General features: G+C 41.6%; 1 protein-coding gene and 1 long non-coding RNA gene across 3 annotated transcripts in view; both read left to right on the top strand.

The window, feature by feature from the left end:
* Nucleotides 1-9,817: 9,817 nt before the first annotated feature.
* On the top strand, nt 9,818-11,746 carry LOC118818328. 2 transcript variants are annotated; one of them, XR_005008074.1, is made up of 3 exons: nt 9,818-9,971; nt 10,485-10,904; nt 11,063-11,746. It is a non-coding gene; the product is annotated as an uncharacterized LOC118818328 (long non-coding RNA). The 2 variants fall into 2 exon arrangements; XR_005008073.1 differs by having other exon boundaries at nt 9,818-9,994.
* An 86-nt stretch (nt 11,747-11,832) lies between these two features.
* insyn1 (inhibitory synaptic factor 1) overlaps nt 11,833-20,809 on the top strand; it is a 90,725-nt gene continuing 81,748 nt past the window's right edge. Inside the window, exon 1 of the mRNA XM_036585560.1 lies at nt 11,833-11,976. Within this exon, the coding sequence (XP_036441453.1) occupies nt 11,833-11,976 (144 nt within the window). The remainder of the gene's footprint in view (nt 11,977-20,809) is intronic.

Below are 20,809 nucleotides of genomic sequence, written 5' to 3'. Positions count from 1 at the left end.
TGCATAAAAGTCACCAACGCTCTGCTGACTCAATAACTGCCGAGCTCCAAACCTCCTCTGGCATCAACATCAGCACAAAAACTGTGCTTCATAGCATCGGTTTGCATGGCCGAGCAGCTGCATGCAAGCCTTTCATTAAACAAGCACAATGCCAAGCATCAAATGGAGTGGTGTAAAGCACAACACCACTGGACTGTGGAGCAGTGGAAATGTATTCTGTGGAGTAACTAATCACGCTTCCCTATCTGACAGTCTGATGGACGAGTCTGGGTTTGGTGCTTTCCAGGAGAACATTACCTGCCTGACTGCATTGTGCCAGCTGTAAAGTTTGGTGGAGGAGGGATGATGCTATGTTTTTTTTTTTCAGGGGTTGACCTAGAACCCTTAGTTCCAGTGAAGGGAAATCTTAATGCTTCAGCAGAACAAGACATTTTGGACAATTGTATGCTTCCAACTTTGTGTGAACAGTTTGGGGAAGAACCTTTTTCTGTTCCAGCATGACTGAGCCTGAGTTCACAAAGCAAGGTCCATAAAGGTATGACTGGGTGAGTTTGGTGTAGAAGAACTTGACTGGCCCACACAGAGCCCTGACCTCAACCCCATCGAACACCTTTGGGATGAACTAGAACGGAGATTGCGAGCCAGACCCTCTCTTCCAACATCAATGTCTGACCTCACAAATGCTCTTCTGGATGAATGAGCAGAAAATCCCACAGACACACTCCAAAACACTGTTAAAGCTGCAAAGGGGGGACCAACTCCATATTAATGCCAATGGATTTAGAATGGGATGTCATAACATTTCTTGAAGGGGGTAACGTGTAGGTGTCCCAATACCTTTGTAAATATAGTGTATACATGCTGCTAAGACTATGCAAGCCTTATTGCTCGATTCCACTCACTGTTTTGTTTGCAATTTGCTGTTGACCTGATATTATTTGAGTGGTGGACCATTCTATATATATAGTAGAGGTCCAAATGCTCCAGTGGTCTGCGGTGCTATAATTTATCACATTCAGACTGTAGCATACCAACACCTCTTTTCCAACTGTATTCTAGGCAGAATTCCCACACAGACCACGCCCTGCAGCTAAGATTTCAGTGTGCCAAACCTTCAGACCATGGAAGCCTTATTTAACTGGAGCCCACTAGATTTCAGTTCCAGAACTGGTGACTCCGGGCACATTATTTTCCCCTTGCTCTACATATGATGTTCTCTGAGGTCCACTGAAAGAGAGGGTGCTGTCTCCGGGGCTCGCTGTGTATAAGTAAGTAATATTATAACATAAAATACCTACCAGTGATTCAAGTACTCATAAAACCACTGCAGCATAGATCATTGGTAATTTCTCCCCAATTAATTTAAAATTCAAGCTTAAAGGGTGGAAGTTTCTTTAATGACTTAATGATGTTATTAAAACCACAGTCTGTCCATTTCTCAATTCTGTTTCAGAAGCATTTATAAGACCTTGACAGGAACGGACGATATTGACTTAAAGCTTCAGTAATTAGTAAGATTACCCCATCTTTTTGATGAATGCCATCATAAATAGGCAAATACATGCTAAGCGTCTTTCAAGTGAGCCTGCAAGATTAGCCCTTCCAGTTTGTGCTTATATATATACATACACACACACACACACACACACACACACACACACACACACACACTAATCTCTTTGATTCTGCACTCACTGTCCATTTTATCAGCTCCACTATATTCTGTGCACATTGTAGATCTACAGTTACAGACTGTAGTCCATCTGTTTCTCTGCATACTTTGTTAGCCCCCTTTTCACCCTGTTCTTCAATGGTCAGAACCCTAACAGGACCACCACAAGCAGGTATTATTTTGGTGGTGGATCATTCTCAGCACTGACCCTGATGTGGTGGTGGTGTGTTAGTGTGTGTTGCTCTGGCATGAGTGGATCAGACACTGCAGTTCTGCTGGCGTTTTTAAACACTCACTGTCCATTCTATTAGACACGCCTACCTTCTTCATGTAAAATCAGAGACAGCAGCTTATCTATTGCTGCACAGTGTTTGTTAGTCATCCTCTAGTCCTTCATCAGTGGACACAGGATGCTGCCCACAGGACACTGTAGACTGGATACTGTGACTGATCCACTGTATCCAGGTGTGTGTGTGATTTTTTTTTGTTGTAGCTTCAAATCTAATTGATCTAAAGTCATAAATGTTATTTAGTCTCTCCTACGTTCTGATTCCAGACTCATTTGTTATGTTCTGCTAAGAGTCTTCGCTTGTAAAAATGTTACCCTCTGCTCCTTTAATGGTTAGCAGCATTAGCTCTAAATTAAATATTAGCATATTGAAGATTAGCAGTTAAGAATGCACACTAGTGTCTCATTGTCGAGCTTTATGCCCCGTAAAAAGCTGAAGTTTGGAGAGAGCTGCACAGCTGTGGTGAGAGAGCGAGTTGGAGAGAGAGATAGAGCAGAAAAGAAGGGAGAGCAGTGATGACCCACATTGGAGCAACTGCTTCTGAATACACAATGAGGCGGTTTGGCTTGTTAGCACCCCACTGGGGAAGCTAAGGTTGATTGGGGATGTGCAGTCAGTTGGCTAGCATAGCGGCTAACTCCACCGCAATTCTATTACACTTGTTTATAGCTCCTGGCAAACAGCACAGCAAAGATACTTTAGCGCTTTAGCTCTGGGACTTCAGCTCTGCTGAGGGGATGGTGCGGTGGGGGGTGCATGTTAGAAGGTGGCTGCTACTTAGCCCGGTACAAGGAGACAGAGAAAAAGAGGACAAGGAGAAGGAGAGAGAGAGAGAGAGAGAGAGAGAGAGAGAGAGAGAGATGGGGGAGTGCAGTGAAGGAAGTGACAGTTCAAAGAGTGCAAAAAGAGAGCGAGGAGGCAGCTGGGGGTACAGTGAGTACACATTCTCCCTCCTTTTCTTTCTCCTTCTTTCTCTTTAAAGGCATATTCTCACCTAAAACTGTTATTTGTTATGTTATGTAATGCTCTGTTGCACAGTATTGTGAGTGGTTGGACAGAATTTTACAATTTTGGTTCTTTAATAAGTGTTCTCTCACTACAATACCCAGCATGCATTATCCAAATACACCACAGAACCATTGGACATCCCTGTGGTGTCAATCAATCCTGACTGCTGGCTACTGATACAAGTAGGTTTTTTTATTGACCTCTTTTAGCTAATTTTGAAAAAAAAACTGGATGCCAGAAAGAAAAATAAAGAAAAAATCTTTAGAATTGCAACAGAAGATTAACTCTTGGATGATGGGGAAAAAATGGTTTATTAATGTTATAGAAAAGACAAATGCAAAATGCAACATGGTGCCCTAATTACAAAACACTATTATTTGGAAATTCTGATGGTAGTAAACAGTTTTGGACACTGACATTATACAGCTTTGCTCATTACTTACAAACAACGTAGTGCATTTTGGTTATACCCTTTTCACTAGGGTACATTGGTTGTATATTACTTACTGTGGTGCATTCTGGGATTGTCTGAGTGCACTGGATATTCTGCACTAGGTTTTTGCCACCACTACAAAATGGCAGAACCACAAAATAGTGCACTATATTGGGAATAGGGCATATTCTTGGACACATCTACGGTGATGCAAATAGATTTTTCAAGTAAGTGATGACATAGTGGGAAAGAAAATCATGTGTTTCCGCTCCACCCGACAATAACAAACATAGCAGCAGATTATTATCAGTTGCACCTCAAACTGCATGTACCATACTGAATAGCACGTCAAGTCAGAACACCACCAATAGTGCCATTACTATTTTGAACATACTACTTATTATATTAGTATGTGAACTGAGACACAGCCATCTGGACTGATGTTGCCAGGGTTTCAGTGAGTGATGGCAAAGTGGAGCGACTTTGGTTGTTGAGCCACTGTCCGCTCTGCCCAGCGTCTTTGAACAGTTCGGGCTACAGCTTCCTACAGTTGACAGAGGGCTTTCAGAACTGCTATCTAGCAATAGTGAAATACCACAAACCTCAAGCAGTTGTCAACCTTCCTTACCATATATATATATATATATATATATATATATATATATAGTATAGGTATATATATATATTTATACACACACACACACACATCGGCTTTCAAAACTTTACTTCCACCTTCAAGATATCATCAGAAGGTGGCTTAATCTTTAAACAAGTGAATCTCACTCTGTAGTCGACTTCAGCACTGCTGTAAGAGGTGAGTAGCCATGTTTTACAACACATGTAGAGATTGTTACTTTTTCATTTAAGCTGGAGTGTCCCTTTAACTCTCTCTTTCTCTCTCACTAATACACCTGGTGCACCTAGAATAAACACTCTCTCTGTGAACTTTCACTGTAATAAAGCAGTGGAAAAGCTTCCACTGTGATTAAAGCAGGCTGAAACCAGCCCCGCTGAGTCTGATGTGTGAGGTGGAGAGGTGCACCACTTCTGCTGTGTGTGTGTGTGCGCATTACATCCTCTTTGTCCAGGTCACACGTCTGAATCTACTGTAGCCAGGAAAGAAGTCTAACAATCTGAAGCGACAAACCAAAATCAACAATACAAAGCACACAGCGTGTGAGAGAGAGAGAGAGAGAGCGAGAGAGAGAGAGAGAGAGAGAGATGAAAGAGGCAGTGGACATGGATAATTTCTATATTTACATGTATGCTCAGTCTGAATATACAAATATAGAAATGGGCAATCTACAGCAAAAATTACTTCAAATCAAAGAACAGCATACTGTCTATGGGCAGCTGTGTATCATCCTACCAGCATTACCATTAAATATATTCTGCTTTTAAATATAAACTTACCAGGTCATTATTCTTATTGGTGGTAATAGCAACCAGGCGTCTGAGGAGTTCAGGGTGATGTGAGAAATTTTTTGTTTGTTGTATGTTTTATTTATATTTTATTTTTTTATTTTTTGGATTTAAGACTATTTTACCATTGTTAGCATTATATATAAAAACATTTTTTTTAATATATAAAATGGGTATATTTATTGAGAGACCCCTCATTCCTATCACAACCACCCACCACCGCTGTAAAGAAAGTAAGTAAAGACAGTAAGTCTCTCTACATGTTCGTATGTTTCTCTACAATGAACCATTTCACATCAAAACACTCTGATTGACTTTGTTTATATCTCAAAAATTGAATTATGCAAACCTTTTGAAAACTGTGCAATGCCCCTTTAAGTCTTTCAGATTCAAATGTTGTTGCATCACAGCTCTCCTGCTGGTCAGATTTTCCTGATTCTCTTCCGCCTTCCCACTGAATACAGTCTGTCATATCTTTGTCATAACGTAGCACCAGTGTACTGTTTCATATGTGAGAACTTCTAAAGGCTCGTCCGCCCTACAGTGCCACACAGTGGCCACCGCTGGAACAGCAGGCTCAGCAAACACATTCATCAGCTCTGCTAAATTTGCTTTTGCATGAATACTCTGATTTGAAGCAGATTATGCACACATGAACATATGTGTACACATGAACTGTAATGCACACGATCATATCAAAAGCAGAGTAGCATTCATTAAGGTCAGCCTAAATAAATAAATAAATTAAAATCATAAGGAGAATGGAGCATCTTCATTGATTTCTGTCCACCAGAGCAAAAAAAAATCGTTCTCTTTATCACATACACAAGGCTGGAGTGTCCTAGATCCTGGCAGTGGAGGAAGGCAGCCAAACACAGGCCTGTGTAATAAAAAGATCCTTGATCCTGAAGTATCACATAACTGAAGTATGATTGCTCAGTTTCAAATAAATAGTGGCAGTCAAATAAAACAGTGGCTGGCTAGCTTTCTCTCTCTCTCTCTCTCTCTCTCTCTCTCTCTCTCTCTCTCTCTCTCTCTCTCTCTCTCCCTCTCTCTCCCCCTCTGTGCTGTAGTACCACATTACCAGGGTGATTTCCTCTAGAAGTACACCTGTGAAAGCATGTGCAAAAGCCCTGCAAGAAAAATATTGTGTTCTATAAAACTTCTCCATAATCGGGCCAGGTGCAATAAATCGAGGGGCAGAAATATTAAGTGGGGCCGATATTTCCTGGTCTCTCTCCAGCCCTCCTAGTAAAAATCACCAGTCGTCAAATGACCTCAGTGCTTAAGATATATATCACAGAGCACCCCCACCCTCCAAATAAATAAATAAATACATACAAAAGGCAGAAGAAGGGGAAAATGCCGAAAGCATGCAATGAACTGCCTAGTCGAGCCGAGTGGATAATCCAGTCATTTTCATTCAGAGAGGTTAGATGTGAAATGGACGGGTCATAATGACTACAGCACAAATACAGCCATTTTACTTACTATCTTAAGTGACCTACACATGAGTTTTTATATGTTATGTTGACAATAATAAAACAGTCAACATTTTTGTCAGGGACTATTTTTCCTTACAACAAATTGCGTGTACCCCTCCACCATGAACAGATTTATTCTTTTTTATCTGAATATTATCACAAAACAGTGTTCATTTGAAGCTCTCTGTGAAGGAGCTTTTAGAGGCATCAAATGGTTCAGACGTCTGGTTCCTATCACCACTGTTGAGAAAAATTTTGACTCGATAACTTTCCTGAGAATGGATCATTTCACATCAGAACACTTTAAATGACTTTGTTTATGATTAATCTTAATGATTTAATTATACAGATTTTGTTCTGTAAATTGATGGAATTCCACTGTAAAATACATACATTTTCCTGCAATTTATTTATTTATTTTTTTGCTTGAGGTCCACATAAAAAATTGTGTAGTTTTAAATAATTTTATGCATTTTACATTTTCCAGCCTTCTGAATTAAATGGGCTGTTTTTTGCTGCTGTGCCTTTTGAGATTGATATGCAATTGGCCACTGCTCTGGTTGGCCATCCTGTTTCAAAAAACAGTCCTGGCTTAAACATTCCTTATAACTTCAGTGTGAATGGGCAGGGCTAAACTGCTATTAGCTGAATATATGTAAATAAGTTGGTTCTAGTGACATCACAAAAACAATAAATACAAAACAGGCCGCTTGCCTCGTGTTTCCATATACTGACCATATGGCAGGGGATCGGCAACCCAAATGTTAAAAAGAGCCATTTTGTCTTTTCACCAAAAATCAAACCACCTTGTGAGCCACAACATTTTATGTCCATTTTAACTTTTTGGCTGTAAATATGGCAGTATGTGCTAATGTACTACTATATGCTAAAAAATATAATTTAAACGAAAATGCAGACTTTGCTTTAGCTCAGCTATAGCCCATTTCTCACATCTCTGGCAGGAAACTTTTTCTTAAAAATAGAACAGTTTCTTGAAAAATGTCTCAACATTCAATTTTTTACGAGGCTGAACTCAGCTTCTCATTCACCAGCTTCCTGTTCGAATTTCCCCATTTCACCTTAAATGGCGCCTGAGGTGCCAGAATGTTACTGCTGCACCATTTCAGGTGGAATGAGAGAATTCGAACAAGAAGCTGACCTCAGCTTTGTGACTTTTTCGTTTTTGGCAGTTTCTCGTTGAAGATTAAATGTATCAGGAAACCAGCTGGAGCACTTATTAATGCAAATAAGTCTGTCTCCAAATTATCAGTGCATCATCTTAAATCTTTCTCTTTGCCTTTTCGTTAGCCACTAGCTAGGCGAGATTGTTATCTGCGTTGCTATTAAACCAGCAGTCTGCGCACCAGCCTTCAAGGCTAAAGGGTGAATTAGCAGATATAGGCTACATTAACTGCAGCGTTTAAGACCATTTAGTGTTAAAACTGCGTTAAAACAATCAGCATGATTACCTACAAATTTAATTCTACTGTGGAGCCGGAATAGGGCAGTAAAAGAGCCTCACGTTGCTGACCCCTGCCCTGTGGTGTAGAGAGTAAATGATCTGTCTTGAAACTTTAATTATGTTTACATATAACATCAAACTCTTTCATTTAAACAGAAAAACAAGGGAAATTCAGTTTTCCCTGATGTGGGCCCTTTAAGAAAGGTGATCTTTATTCACCCTATGCTGCTCACTATGGTCATTTGATGTGATGATGTCTGGATAAGGACAAACACATTACAGCAAACCCATCCCAATGGCATTTTCAATATTCATTAGATACCAAATTATGCAAAGCAGGCTTATGGAAGACAGTAAAAGCATTTATAAGGGAGAGACTGCAATTATCCATGACTTATAAAAGCAGAGTGCGGCACAGGCAGCAAGTCAGAGACTCTCCCAAGGACATCAGAGTGAGATTTCTGTCTTTCTCTTTTCAATCGTGCTGCATGCAAGAGCCACATCTGTTCAACGTAACGCAGCGCTATGTGTGAATAGGGCTGATTTGGCCTCCTCCTACATACACGTGAGTGTGTGTATCTCTCTCTCTCTCTGTCTTGCTCTCTCTCTCTCTCTCTCTCTCTCATATACACAAACCCCAGCACCCGCTCAGAAAAGCTGATAAGCTTATTTCACAGAGCACTAGAACACACAGCCTCTGGGACGCACTTCCCTTTGTAAATGGAGAATTCACCCAGGAGACGTTTCGCGGCAGCCCGATCAATAAAGCCCTTAATTAATATACACACAAACAGCATACATAACAAATCATGATATACAGATTAAGTGTATGTCCAGGAAAAAAAGCACATATTAGAATAATGCGCTGCTTTTGTTTGTGCTTGGGGGAAAAAAACATAATTTATTGATCAAAGAGACACAAAGTCATACAAAAGGGAATATTTTATAGCATCGTTTTCTCAATTATGTCCATGAACCAATGAATGACAAAAGCTCAGACTCCTCCTTAGTCCTGAGCTAAGTGTCCAAGAAATTGAAACCAATCAAGAACATCCTAGAGAGCACTCTTTATAGTATAAACAGTGAAGATATTGACTGTCTGCCATAAAAAAAACTATAGTCTCAAATTAGATTACAGTCCCAAAATTATAGCCTTAAATTCAGGCCATAATGGCATCTTGTCATGAATGATCGGATGAGAGAACATTCAACATAATTTTTATAGCTGGTAAGCAAATTGTGATACTGATGAAGTGAGTCGGTCAAGAAACAGAGAGAGACGCAGCACAACGTGGCAAGGATAAAGGAACTGATTTGTGGGGAGGCGGGGGGGGGGCAAGTGTCAATTCAGAAAGAGAGAGGGGGCTTTAGAGGAAGGAAGAGTGGGAGACTGGCAGAGAGAGAGAGAAGAGAGAGAGAGATAGAGACAGACTGTCTCAGTGAGTAGGGTGTTAGCTACTGCTGTCTCTTTAAGCTGCCTAGCTCCTCCTCCTCCACACGGCTGGTGAGAGAGAGAGAGAGAGAGAGAGAGAGAAAGAGAGAGAGAGAGAGAGAAAGAGAGAGAGAGAGAGAGAGAGAGAGAGAGAGAGAGAGAGTGGTTTCTGGCAGTAGAAGCCTGAGCCACTCGATAAAACTCCTGCTTCTGGCAGCCCGCGTCCGAGGGAGAGCGAGGAAGGGACGGGGAGAGATAGAGAGTGTGGAGAGAGAGAGAGAGAGAGAGAGAGAGAGAGAGAGAGAGAGAGAGAGAGAGAGAGAGAGGGCGAGTGTGTGTGTGAGCGTGTGTGTGTATGTGTGTGTGTATGAGCATCCACAGGATTCTCTCGCGGAGGCAGAGGCAGAGGCTGCATCTCTTTCTCAGACACAGGCTGTCGTCACGGGCGACGGGAGGTGTCTCTTGCACGGCGTCGCCGTAGCGACGGGAGGCGGCAGCATCAGCACCAGCAGAAACAGCCAGCCGTGCTGTCGCCGCAGCAACGCAGAGCTTCCTCGAAAGGCTGGAGAGGGAGATAGAGAGAGAGATAGAGAGAGAGAGAGAGAGAGAGAGAGAGAGAGATCCAGGAGGTTCGCTCCCTTGCTTTCCACTCTTCCTCTTCTTTTCCTCCTCCTCCTCTTTCTCTTCTCCTGGCAGCTCCATCCTCGTGTCCACTGAGGGACGGCACTTGATGAACCCAGCAGGGACTGTTCTGGGGTGGAGTGGACAGTGAGTAGCTGAAAGGCAGAGGGGTAGGTGGTAAGGGAAAGGCACAGATTGGAAGCGTGAGAGGAAGCTCGAGCGTGAGTGTGTGTGTCAGAGTATGTGTGTGTGAGACAGCAAATGAGTGCCAGTGTGTGTTTGGATGGAAGCGAGCAGTGAAAGGACAAGCTTAAAAAGCGCTCCATCTTCACCTTAGTGGGAGAGGGAAAAGATGTCCTGTTACCCTGCTGACCCAGGGCACAGGTGACCCGCTGCATCCCCCCAAAGCCTGCTGGGTCGGGACTGGGTCAGGAAGTGCTTCCGAAGGAGGAATTTGGCATGTGCACTGGCTTCCGTACATCCGTCTCATCTTTAACCCTGTTTTTCACTGCTTTGTGTCCATCTTGGCGCTGACCAAAAATTGACGAAAACATAAAGAGTTGTCTCTATGAAAGATTGTGAGGTATAGGTTGAGAAATGAAAGATGGAGATGGTGAAAGAATGAGAGAAGATGAACTGCTCTCCTTCCTGTCTCCCTAGGTGCCATGTGAGGAGCCCCAGTGTAGCCTGTGGCAGCCGGCAGCAGCAGCAACAGCAGCAGTAGAAAGAGTGGGCTCTCCTGTCATTCTCCCCGCAGGAACGGGCATGGAATTTACCTCCTCTGGCCACTTCTGAAAAGGAAACTCGCACCTCCCTAGCATTTCTGGCTGGGGAATGATATCCTAGCAGACCGGATTTTGTACGCTTTCAAAGGAAATTGAATTTGAAATCGGTCTCTGGGCAACCGTTTACAGTATTTTTTCCAAAGAATCTGGAGAGCCACAGTTCCATCACCATGAGGAGAGGCACAACGGGAGATTTTGGATCAAGGACGTGCCAGTCACCCTGAAGAGCAGAGTGGGACTACACTTTACGCTTGTGCAAAAAAGTCATCGCACTCTTCCTCAGAGAACTCATATCGTGAGTATGGTTTTTAGATTTCGCTTGGATTTTGCTTGAATTGACTACAAAGTCTTTAGTTTTTTTTTGTGAGGTAGAAAACCGAAGGACATGTTCCAATCTCAAGGATTGCATGCAGAAACACCTCACTAACAGTTTTTTTTTCTGTTTTCCTGCAGGTTAACACACATTCAAAGAACTGGAGAACAAGAGATGTGTGCAGGACACTTGGAATATCTCGTCTTCTTGGAATCGGTTGCCTTTTCCCACCAATTGTCCTAAAAGATAGATTAACAAAGCTGGATTTTGTCCATTCTGTCCATTTGAAAGCAAAATCTTTTCTGAAGAATAGAGCCTTTCCTTCTTTGGTCTGGATTTTGTGTGGGTGTTCAAAGCGTACCACCACACGGGATGACAATCGTAGTGCCTCTTCCTTTTCAGTAGTCTCCTACAACTGAATATGATCTTCTGGTGCACCTACACATGCAATAGGCGAAAAGTATTCCACGGTCAACAGCAAGTAATTTTAGTTCAGATGTACCCATAAAGGCATAAAGGCACAAAGTCACAAAGACATCATGTAATGACCCATGAGACATGTACCGGTCCATTACCCTTGATTATTCTTAGTTTCACCGTTCCTGGATCCACCACCTTTTTTGGTTTTCTTGGATTTAAACTCTTCGATGACTCCCGCACCTTCCCTTGTGCCCACTTCTTCCTCCAGACATCCCACAGTGACCTGCGGGAGGAGGCTTGCCCCCAGGCCCCACCAGCTCTCCTGGCTGCCCGGGTGTTTTTAAGATGTTGAAGCCTGCCCGAGCGGCCCGAGCCCGAGATCGGATCAGTAGCACTGCGGCTCCCCCCGGTGGCCCCAGACATGGACCGCGGCTCGGCCTGTCCCCGCCCTCAGCCCTCCGCTCGCTGGCCCCTGCTCAGCCTGTGAAGGATGTCCAAGAGCGGAGCTCCTGCCCGGGAACCCTCTGAGACCCCCAGCCAGAGAGAGCGTATCCGCAGCCACATGAAGATGGTGATCGAGCAGCTGGAAGGCATTCTAAAAGAGCTAAAAGATGTGGCCAAAGAGCTGCGGGAGGTAAGACACAGGCTGCTTGTTTGGGGGTAGCAGGGCTTTCACTGGGGTTTTCTGGATTTTCTGGATAAGTTGGTTTCAGATGGCGGATGTTGGTAGTAGAAGGAGCAGACTTGCTTGACAGTATCGTTGAGCTGAAGCCTTAGTCTACACAATGCACAAATGAGACTATTACAGATAACTCTCCTCTATGAATACACACTTTACGAAGTAAGAGCACAAGAGTAAGGGTGCTTGAGAATTGCAGAACTTTGATCTACATATTCGGGCAAGCTGGCTGAAGTTAAGCATGCAAAAGCAATGGTAGGGCTTCAAGATGGCTGCTATGCAATGTACTCTGTTTTTACCATTAACAGTACATCATATATAAGCAAGTTTATTTGAGGATGCCTAACATGTGGTTTGAAGCAATGCTAATTGTTGGGGCTCTGTTACTTGTTAGCTACATTAGCCTCATAGCTCTGGTGCATAACTAAAGAAATTTCAGACAAAACATATACCACAGGTACTGGTACATTGTCCATTGATTTTTTTCAAGTATTTCAACACAAACTCATATTGGTTGATTGACTACACTGAGGTAAAGGGAAAATTGTGTAAACATGACTTTTTGAAAATCAATCACACTGATTGCTTTGGTCATAGAGGCCCAATGAAAGACCCTCTCAGACATGACCTGCCTAGCTTGAGAGTTTAGGTCAGAGATTGTCTTTGGTGTTAGAGACAGTGAGATATCTGATGGCTCTGTGCTAAACAGAAAGAAATTATGGTGCTATAAGCCAGAGCTATTGCTAGTGAAACTGTAACATATTTGGATGCCTTTAGATGAATGGAATAGAGGCTATGACATGTTTGGCCTAAATGATTTCAAGAGCTAACACTCAGTATTACAGAAATTCTGGAATTTTAGTCTGAAGCAAGATGGGTTTGGCTTGCTGTGGAGCTTAGGTCTGTCGCAATTACATAATTACATTATTGCATTTTTTTTTTTTTTGACTGATCACAATTATTTTCCACAGTTGTCAGCTTTCACAACCACAAATTTACATTGTAACAAACAGAATATGAATTTAGTACCTTTTCATTAGTTGGGTCAAAGCTGCACTGTGAATTTATATATAAATTGTATTTTTTTTATTAAAATTGGACTAAGAGCATTACAGAGCGGAGAAAAACACTCTAAAATACGCTATGCATGCACTGACCTGCAATGTCTGAAATAATAATTTAAAAGTTGTGTCAGATTTCACAGGGGTTGAAAAATGTCATACATCTTTACGTGTTAGTGTCATATGCACAGTCTCAGAAAGAGGGTCCAGCTCCATGTTTAGATCTCAAATGCAAAATCAACATTACACCGATCAAGATTTTATGATAACAGTAGATAATTTACTTACATCCTCAGGAGACACATCTTTCACCAAGTTCTCTTTGAATAATCTCAACGCACTCACAATCTTCAGATTCATCCACTCAGGGAAGTGGGTCTGAAGCACGATGCATGCAATTACACACTTCCACCAGGGAGGTCTCCAAATCACCAGATCTTACAACCTCAAGAGAAAAGCATGTAAATAAAAGAAAGCAGAAAACGTTTTAAATACATCTTATGAAATCTCAGAAACATCTATCTCAAGCTGTGTCTGTTGTCAGTTAGTAAGTATCGACAGCTAGGTAGCAAGATAGTTAATCAGCCAATTTGGCCATGTTTGGCTTGTATTTTAATAGCTGCATACTATGAACAAAAAGACAATTAACAGGGGAAATTTTCATGATTATGACAGGCCTAGTGGAGCTTGTGAGACTGAATGCGATACTTAAAACAGGCTGGCTAATGCCTGGACCCTTTTACAGCATAATACTCTCTAATACTGATCATCAGTGGTGGTAGGGCTGGTGGGGTGTCAGGGGAGGTGTAGGCTTATGGAGTGGGGGAAAGCAAGCACTTAATGTAATGGTGAGATAAATTTGCTATTGACTACATGTCATGATTTGTGCATGGGAATTCACTGAAATGCACACATGACAGGAGGCAGATGGAGTGGAGAGAGAGAGTGAGAGAGGAAGCGAGAGAGAGAGAGAGAGAGAGAGAGAGAGAGAGAGAGAGAGGAAGAGAGACAGAGAGAGAGAGCACTGAGGTGTGCCAGGTAAGAGTCAGGATTTGGCACTGCAATAGTTATGTAAGCACTTTGTTATCAGCTGGATTTCTACTGTATTCTACCAACTGCCATGGTAACAAGATCAAAAGATTCTATTGTGTGTGCGTGTGCATAGGAGTGAGCTGACAGAAGGGAAAAAAAGACAAATGCATCGTGTGTCTGTGTCAATGTCATCTTTGAGCTGAAAAGATGAGTGCGCGTGCGTACCCGCGCGAGAGCGTGTGTGTATGTATTCACGCGTGACAGAAAGCGAGAAATAGATGTGAGAGTGTTTGTTTAGAGCTGTGATGGAAGTGTTAGAATAATATTTATAAAAAAGGGATCTTTTACGTCGATGATAAGACATGGGAGTCTCAGGAGGTACACATGATATAAAATGAATGGAAAGATATATTATACATGTGTGTGGGCAAGTATGTCACTCAGTGACAGTACATGAGATACAGTGAGGTGCGAAAGTTGGAGACCACACTTCATTGGTATATAATTACCAGTCAAAATGGCCATTAAGTGTAAGTTCTTCATTTTTCAGAAAACAAATATTTAACAGAAAATGACACGTTTCAATGCTAACTAAGTGTAGCTAAATGTAATGTCATTTTTGCCACTATATGGTGTGTCCATACTCTGCCTTTATTACAGCTTCTATTTTTTTCAGAAGATTTTCTTTCAGTTTTTCAAAGAAATCTGCAGGGATATTTTTCCACACCTCCGAAGTTTAGTCTGTGAAGTTGGTTGCATTTTTTGACTCTCACAGTCCAAGTAGCTTCAAACACATTCAGTGATGTTGAGGCCTGGGCTCTGGGTGGTCAGTCCATTGTTCTGACAAGCAGCAGCTTCTTCTGTTTGCTTTGCAAATTTTCTACTTTCTTTTCTCAGTGAGGGCTTCTTGGCAGCTACACATCCTTTCAGACCCAAAGTGTTGAGTTGTCTTCTCACAGTGGAAGGATGGACAGAAACACCTGTGGATGTTTTCAGACCTGAATCAAGAGTGGAACTTGATTTTCTCCTCTCTCTCACAGATGAAAGCTTTAATTGCCACATATCTGATAGGGGCAGTTTTGGTGGTCTACCCAGGTCTTGCGTGGTTGTTAGTAGTCTCATTTTGAACAAATGAACTCCAGTTTTGGAAGCTCCTGTTTTTTACTTTCACTTTTTTTACTTTTCACTTCTTTATTCAAGTAGAATATCTTATATCTAATATGCTGGTCTCTGACTTTTGCACAGTACTGTATAAAGAAAAAGATGTGTGTCTGGAAGCTCATGACTAAAGAGGAAAAGTGTGTGTGTGTGTGTGTGTCTGTATGGAATAACAAAAAATGACCCTGAGTGTCAGAGTAAAATCTGCTCGTCCCTGACTCTGTCCTGTCCTTCACTGAGAGGTGCTGTAAAGCTTAATAAAAAGAAACTAAGGTGAGTGAGAGAGAGTGTTACAGAGAGAGAGAGAGAGAGAGAGAGAGAGAGAGAGAGAGAGAGAGAGAGAGGGGAAGAGGACATTCTCAGGAGAGAAAAGCTTAATTAGAGCAACTCTCTCTCTCTCTCTCTCTCTCTCTCTCTCTCTCTATATATATATATATATGTATGTATATGTGTGTATTCATAAATTCTTGGCCCATAATGCCTCCTTCGTTCTTCATTAACTTCTTTCCATTCAGCAATGACACAAATACATGGCAACTGTTGCCAGGCTAGACAATCTTTACAGAGTGCTGACACATATCCTATTCAACCTAATAAGAAAATTTAGCATACTGTATACACTAAGTTTCCAGTTTAAACTGCTGCCTATGAGCTGGACTGTGTTGTTGCGGCTCTTTGAAACTGGGCAGCTGGAAAAAGAAAAAGAAATGGACACTTGAGCCGAGGCCTCAGTTTGAGTTGCAAGTTGACTGACTCACGACTTGACTTGAATTTGAGTTAAAGAGTAATTCCATCATTTTTTTTTTCCAAATTCCTGCATAATTCATTTATGAATTGGCAAACAAAGTCATTTGAAGTAATTTGATACGAAATGCATTGAGTCAGAATGTTTACAGTGGCGGAACCAGACGTCTGAAGTGTTTAATGCCCCAGAGAGCTGGATTACAGAAATATGAATATGAATATGTTACAAATGCACTATTTGTTGTCTACAATATTTTTTTTATGATAGTTTTGAGAGAAGGTTTTAGCCTAAAACATATTTTTAATACCTATTCATGGTGGAGAGGTACACACAGTGTGTTGTAATTAAAAACAATTTCCAAGAAGGGAAACTTTCATATTTAGCACTATTTTACCTTTATTAACATACAGAAAACTTGTAGGTTCAATGCAAAATGTGTAACTTGGGGAAATGTGTAACTTGGTTGTTTTGGACAGTGAATAAAATGCCTAGATTTGAGTTGCAGGCTTTATGAAGCCTGGTACCTATCACCTCTATTGTAAAGGAAATCAGAACGCTTTGAATGACTTGGACTGAATAATGTCAAAATATTGAAAATTTGGTGTAATTCCTCATTAAGACTCTCAAACCTTGTCAAAGTTGCTACAGCTCAAAGTTTCACCTGCGGCTCGCGGTGGCACCAGGTTCAATATGGCTGCAAATAATGAGCCTGTCATTATGGAAAAACTTTCATTCTGATGGAGAGAATGAAGCAGTAAATGCAGTAAATGTGCTGTTTAAGGTAAAGAGGCAAAACAGCTTGAAAAAGTTGGCTTTAGCATTTAGGCTAGCTAGCAGAAAAACTAATTTAAAAGAAGTTTCAATAAGTTACAGATCCCTGTACCTCAGCTCGAATAGCGGTTATCATACTTACTACATAAACTACAGACTAACCAGCCATTTTTTCAGTTCGTCTCTTTCCTTTAAACACCTCATTTACAGCATGTAGCACTTCAGTTCTGTCCTTCAGACTGAACATTTTTCTATAATAAAAGTCCCCTTTTTGAAGCTGTGTTCAAAAACTGACAGATTTTTAGTAGAGTTTACTTTTGTTCAATGCAATGCCTTCCAGCTGATAATGAGATTAGACTAAAATTCTCTACTAAAGACTCAAGACTCGACTCACACTCACACCCTAGAGACTCAAGACTCTGCTCGGCTTGAAGCCACTTATGAATATCTCTGGTTGAAAATGACATTCACAAATTTGCATGTTATATAAAGCTGTAAAGCTTGTCCAACCTTGCAGCAATAGCTAAGAAAAAAATGCACTTGTTGGAAGAGCCCAGGGTTGGGGGACTGACCCCCTGGGACAGAGAAACCTATCCCACACTTTATCACCTTGAACCCTCCAAAAATTCCAGCTTTAGTCCCATCACTATTCTCACCTGAAGGTATTTCAGTAGGAGAGAAGAGGCCACGCTACAGCACTTGTATGCTCTCCGGGCGCTAACGTGATTGATGATCATGGGAGGCGAGTGGTGAAAATAATGCTAGCTCCAGCTATTTATAAATACCAGCACTAGCCGTACCCCTGCAAACTCTGCTTTCGCCCACACCGCATATGCATGCACTATAAATAGACTCCGAGCTGTACAGGAATATGTTCAATCGTGCTAAGACAAAAAAACGCTCCTTTCCGAGCAATGTTTGACAAATGCTGACTACTGTAGCGGTAATGACAGCGCGGTATCGTCCGTGCTGCGTTTTTCTGGCCATGGGCTGCTTGTTGAAAGTGCGATTGCAAGTTCAGATTGCTAATGTTCCATAAAATCTTTAATCTGTTTCCATATAAGATGAGGAGGATGATGTATCGTACGTGTCAGATAAATCAATGATGAATGATTGTGCACATATATAAGCACCGCGTCTCAGCAGAGCTGGTATTACTCGTGTACGAGCCTGTAGATTGTTCTGTGTGCGTGTTTGCACATGCTTGCATGTTTGTGGAGGCAGGCGAGTCCAGCATACTGCTCACTGAACCTCACTTGGGATTCTAAGTCTCTATATTTTCAGATGTGGAAGACTTGTTTTGGCCTCAGGCAGCCCTGACCTTTCTGGGGTGTGGCCAATTTTGGGCTGCAGTAGCCGATCTCTAAAATCAGTTATGGTGTGGAGCAAAATGACTGCCAGAGCAGCAAGGTTGGGTGTTTATTGACCTAGATCTCCCCTCAGACATGAAATAGGTAAAAATAAGCCCTTTAGTAAAGTGTGTATGTGTACATCAGGGAAAGTGAGCGAGAAGCCTTATGCAACTCTGCCAGTAACTTACATAAAATAACACAAACAGTTGTGAATTAGTCATCGGCCTTGTCATTCTGGAAGGCTGTGCGAACTCAGACATGGTAGAAATCTCTCCCAACTCTACACTTTCCACTGAGATTCACACTTGCAGAGCCTAATTTAGCTAATGCCATTTGTACAGAGCCAATTCCTAGAGACAAATATCGAGGTCAGCATTTGGGTCACCCAGTCTTTTTCTTGTTTAAATTAAAAAAAGAAAAAGTCTTCTATTGTCTTTTTGTGAGAACTTCAACCCAGTTTTGGTCTAAATTAACTTTAAGGCTGATAATATGAAGTTAGATATGCTGTACTGTACAAAATTCAGAGACCACCCATCATTTATTTAATTCCTAGTCAAAATGACCAGTAAGCGCAAATTATGCTTGCAGATAAACAAATTAACCTTTAGAAATAAAATGTAATACAAATACAAAGCACTGCATCTTATACAGAAATACACTGTTAGAAATAAAGGTACTGTGCAGGTACATTTTCATTCATCAAGGTACAAACAGTGTAAATGTACCACAAAAGGTACAGCAGTGGTTTTAAGGTCCAGTTGTGTACCTTAAATAAGTTTCTCCAGGTGAAAAGTACATATTTGTACCTTTTCACAACCCGAATGTTTTAAAACAGAACAATAAAATAAAAAGCCTGGAGACGAGACGGGGTGTGTGGAGTCAATACAACTTAGAAAATATAATTTCAATGGATTATGGTACAATTATGTTCCCTGACTAAAGGTACTGAGATGTTCCTATGAGAGTGCCCTCCCAGTGACAAGAGTGGTACTGCCCCAGTGGCACTTTCGTACCTTTTTTTCTGAGAGTGTAGCCTTACAGAGAAGGCCACTCTCAGCCATAGTGGTCAGAGTATTTCTGCATCATATAAATAACTGTTGTGATTGGTACAGCAAATGGGTTCCCTGAAGGTGGCTAATAGTTTCAGTGAAATTGAATAATCAATATATTCCATTAACAGGTAAACACTGGCGCTCCTTTAGTCATACACAACACTCCCATGGATCAACCATTATAGGCAATCTGAACACAACATGTAAGACTCTACCAATGGACTTCAATCAGCAGCCACAGTATTCCCTCAGGCTATTATGAAGATGCAAGACTGGTAAATTGAGTATCAAACGAAGAAATGAATGCACCAGGATGGTAGAAGTGAAAGAAGATGAGTGGTTCAGAGGTGCTAAGTGGGCATGTCTTTGGAGATGAAGGCAAAGATATAAATTAGGCACTATTTATGTAGAGGGGGGAGGAAAGAAGAGCCTCTCAGACAGAGATTTGAGTGATTGGGGGCGAGAGAGAGAGAGCGAAAGAGAGAGAGGGAGAGAAGAAAAACAGGGGGAAGCGTGAGAAGAAAAAATGAGAAAGGGAGAGAAAGGGAGTAAAGAGAGTTAGAGGGAGACAGAGAGAGTAAAAAACAGAGATAGAGATGCGAAAGAGAGAATAAAATGAAAGTGAGAAAGAGACAGAAAGCAGGGGAAACAGAGAGACAGAGATGGAAAGAAAGAGAAAGAGAGAGGCTAAAAGAGTGAGGGGGAAAGAGACAGAGAGAGAGAGGAAAGGGGGTGAGAGAGAGAGAGAGAGAAGAAAAGAGAAAAAAATGAGGATAAAACAAAAGAGATAAAGAGATGGGGAGACAGAGAGACAGAGACACAGTGAAAGGGAAGAGAAAAGGGAGAGAGAGAGAAGGAAGAAAAAGAGGACAGAGAAAAAGAAAGACAGGACAAAAAGAGGAGGAGTGAAAAGAGAGGAGAAAAAGAAGAGAGAGAGGAAAGAAAGAGGCTAAAAAAGAGTGAGGGGGAAAAGAGAAGAAAAAGAGAACAGAGACAGAGAGAGTAGAAAAATGAGAGAGAGAGAGGGGGAGATAGAGAGGCAGAGGGCGAGGGAAGAAAAGGAGAGTGAAGGACAGAGAGAGAGGAGAAAAGAAGAGAGAATAAATAGAGACAAAGCAAGAGATGGAGTGAGGAGAAGAGGGAAAAAAGAGAGAGAGGAGAAAAAGAAAGGGAGAGAGAGAGAGAAGGTGTGAGAGACAATGACACACAGTATTACAGTATTTAATGGGGATGATCTACAATAAAGCCAAGGTGCAAAATACAAGGGGTCTAACTAATTAACCTCTTGGACCCCTGAATGTCTCAAAGTCAAAATTCTGGGGGGTCCTTGAAAATAAACTTATTATGACCCTATCCTGTCCGTTAAAGAAAAATAGACTCTCAAATACAAATTCAGGGAAAACTCATTGTTCAGCTGCTTATCCTACAATCAGCAGCTTCTGTCTTTGGTATTCTCAACTAACTAGAGCTGCAGCACTGGTCTGCCTCAGGGTGGCACTATAGCAGATTGGCTCACCCAGTTGGTCCTTCATAGCTTAGCATCTGTAACTATGGCTGGGATACCTCTGAAAAACTTTACAATGTACCCTCGCATATTTATAAATCTAAAAACCTAAG

The sequence above is a fragment of the Colossoma macropomum genome, unplaced genomic scaffold (assembly GCF_904425465.1).
Source record: "Colossoma macropomum unplaced genomic scaffold, Colossoma_macropomum, whole genome shotgun sequence".
In the NCBI taxonomy this organism is placed as follows: Eukaryota; Metazoa; Chordata; class Actinopteri; order Characiformes; family Serrasalmidae; genus Colossoma; species Colossoma macropomum.
The sequence above is the reverse complement of the archived record's forward strand: the minus strand, read 5'-3'. Positions and strand labels throughout refer to the sequence as shown.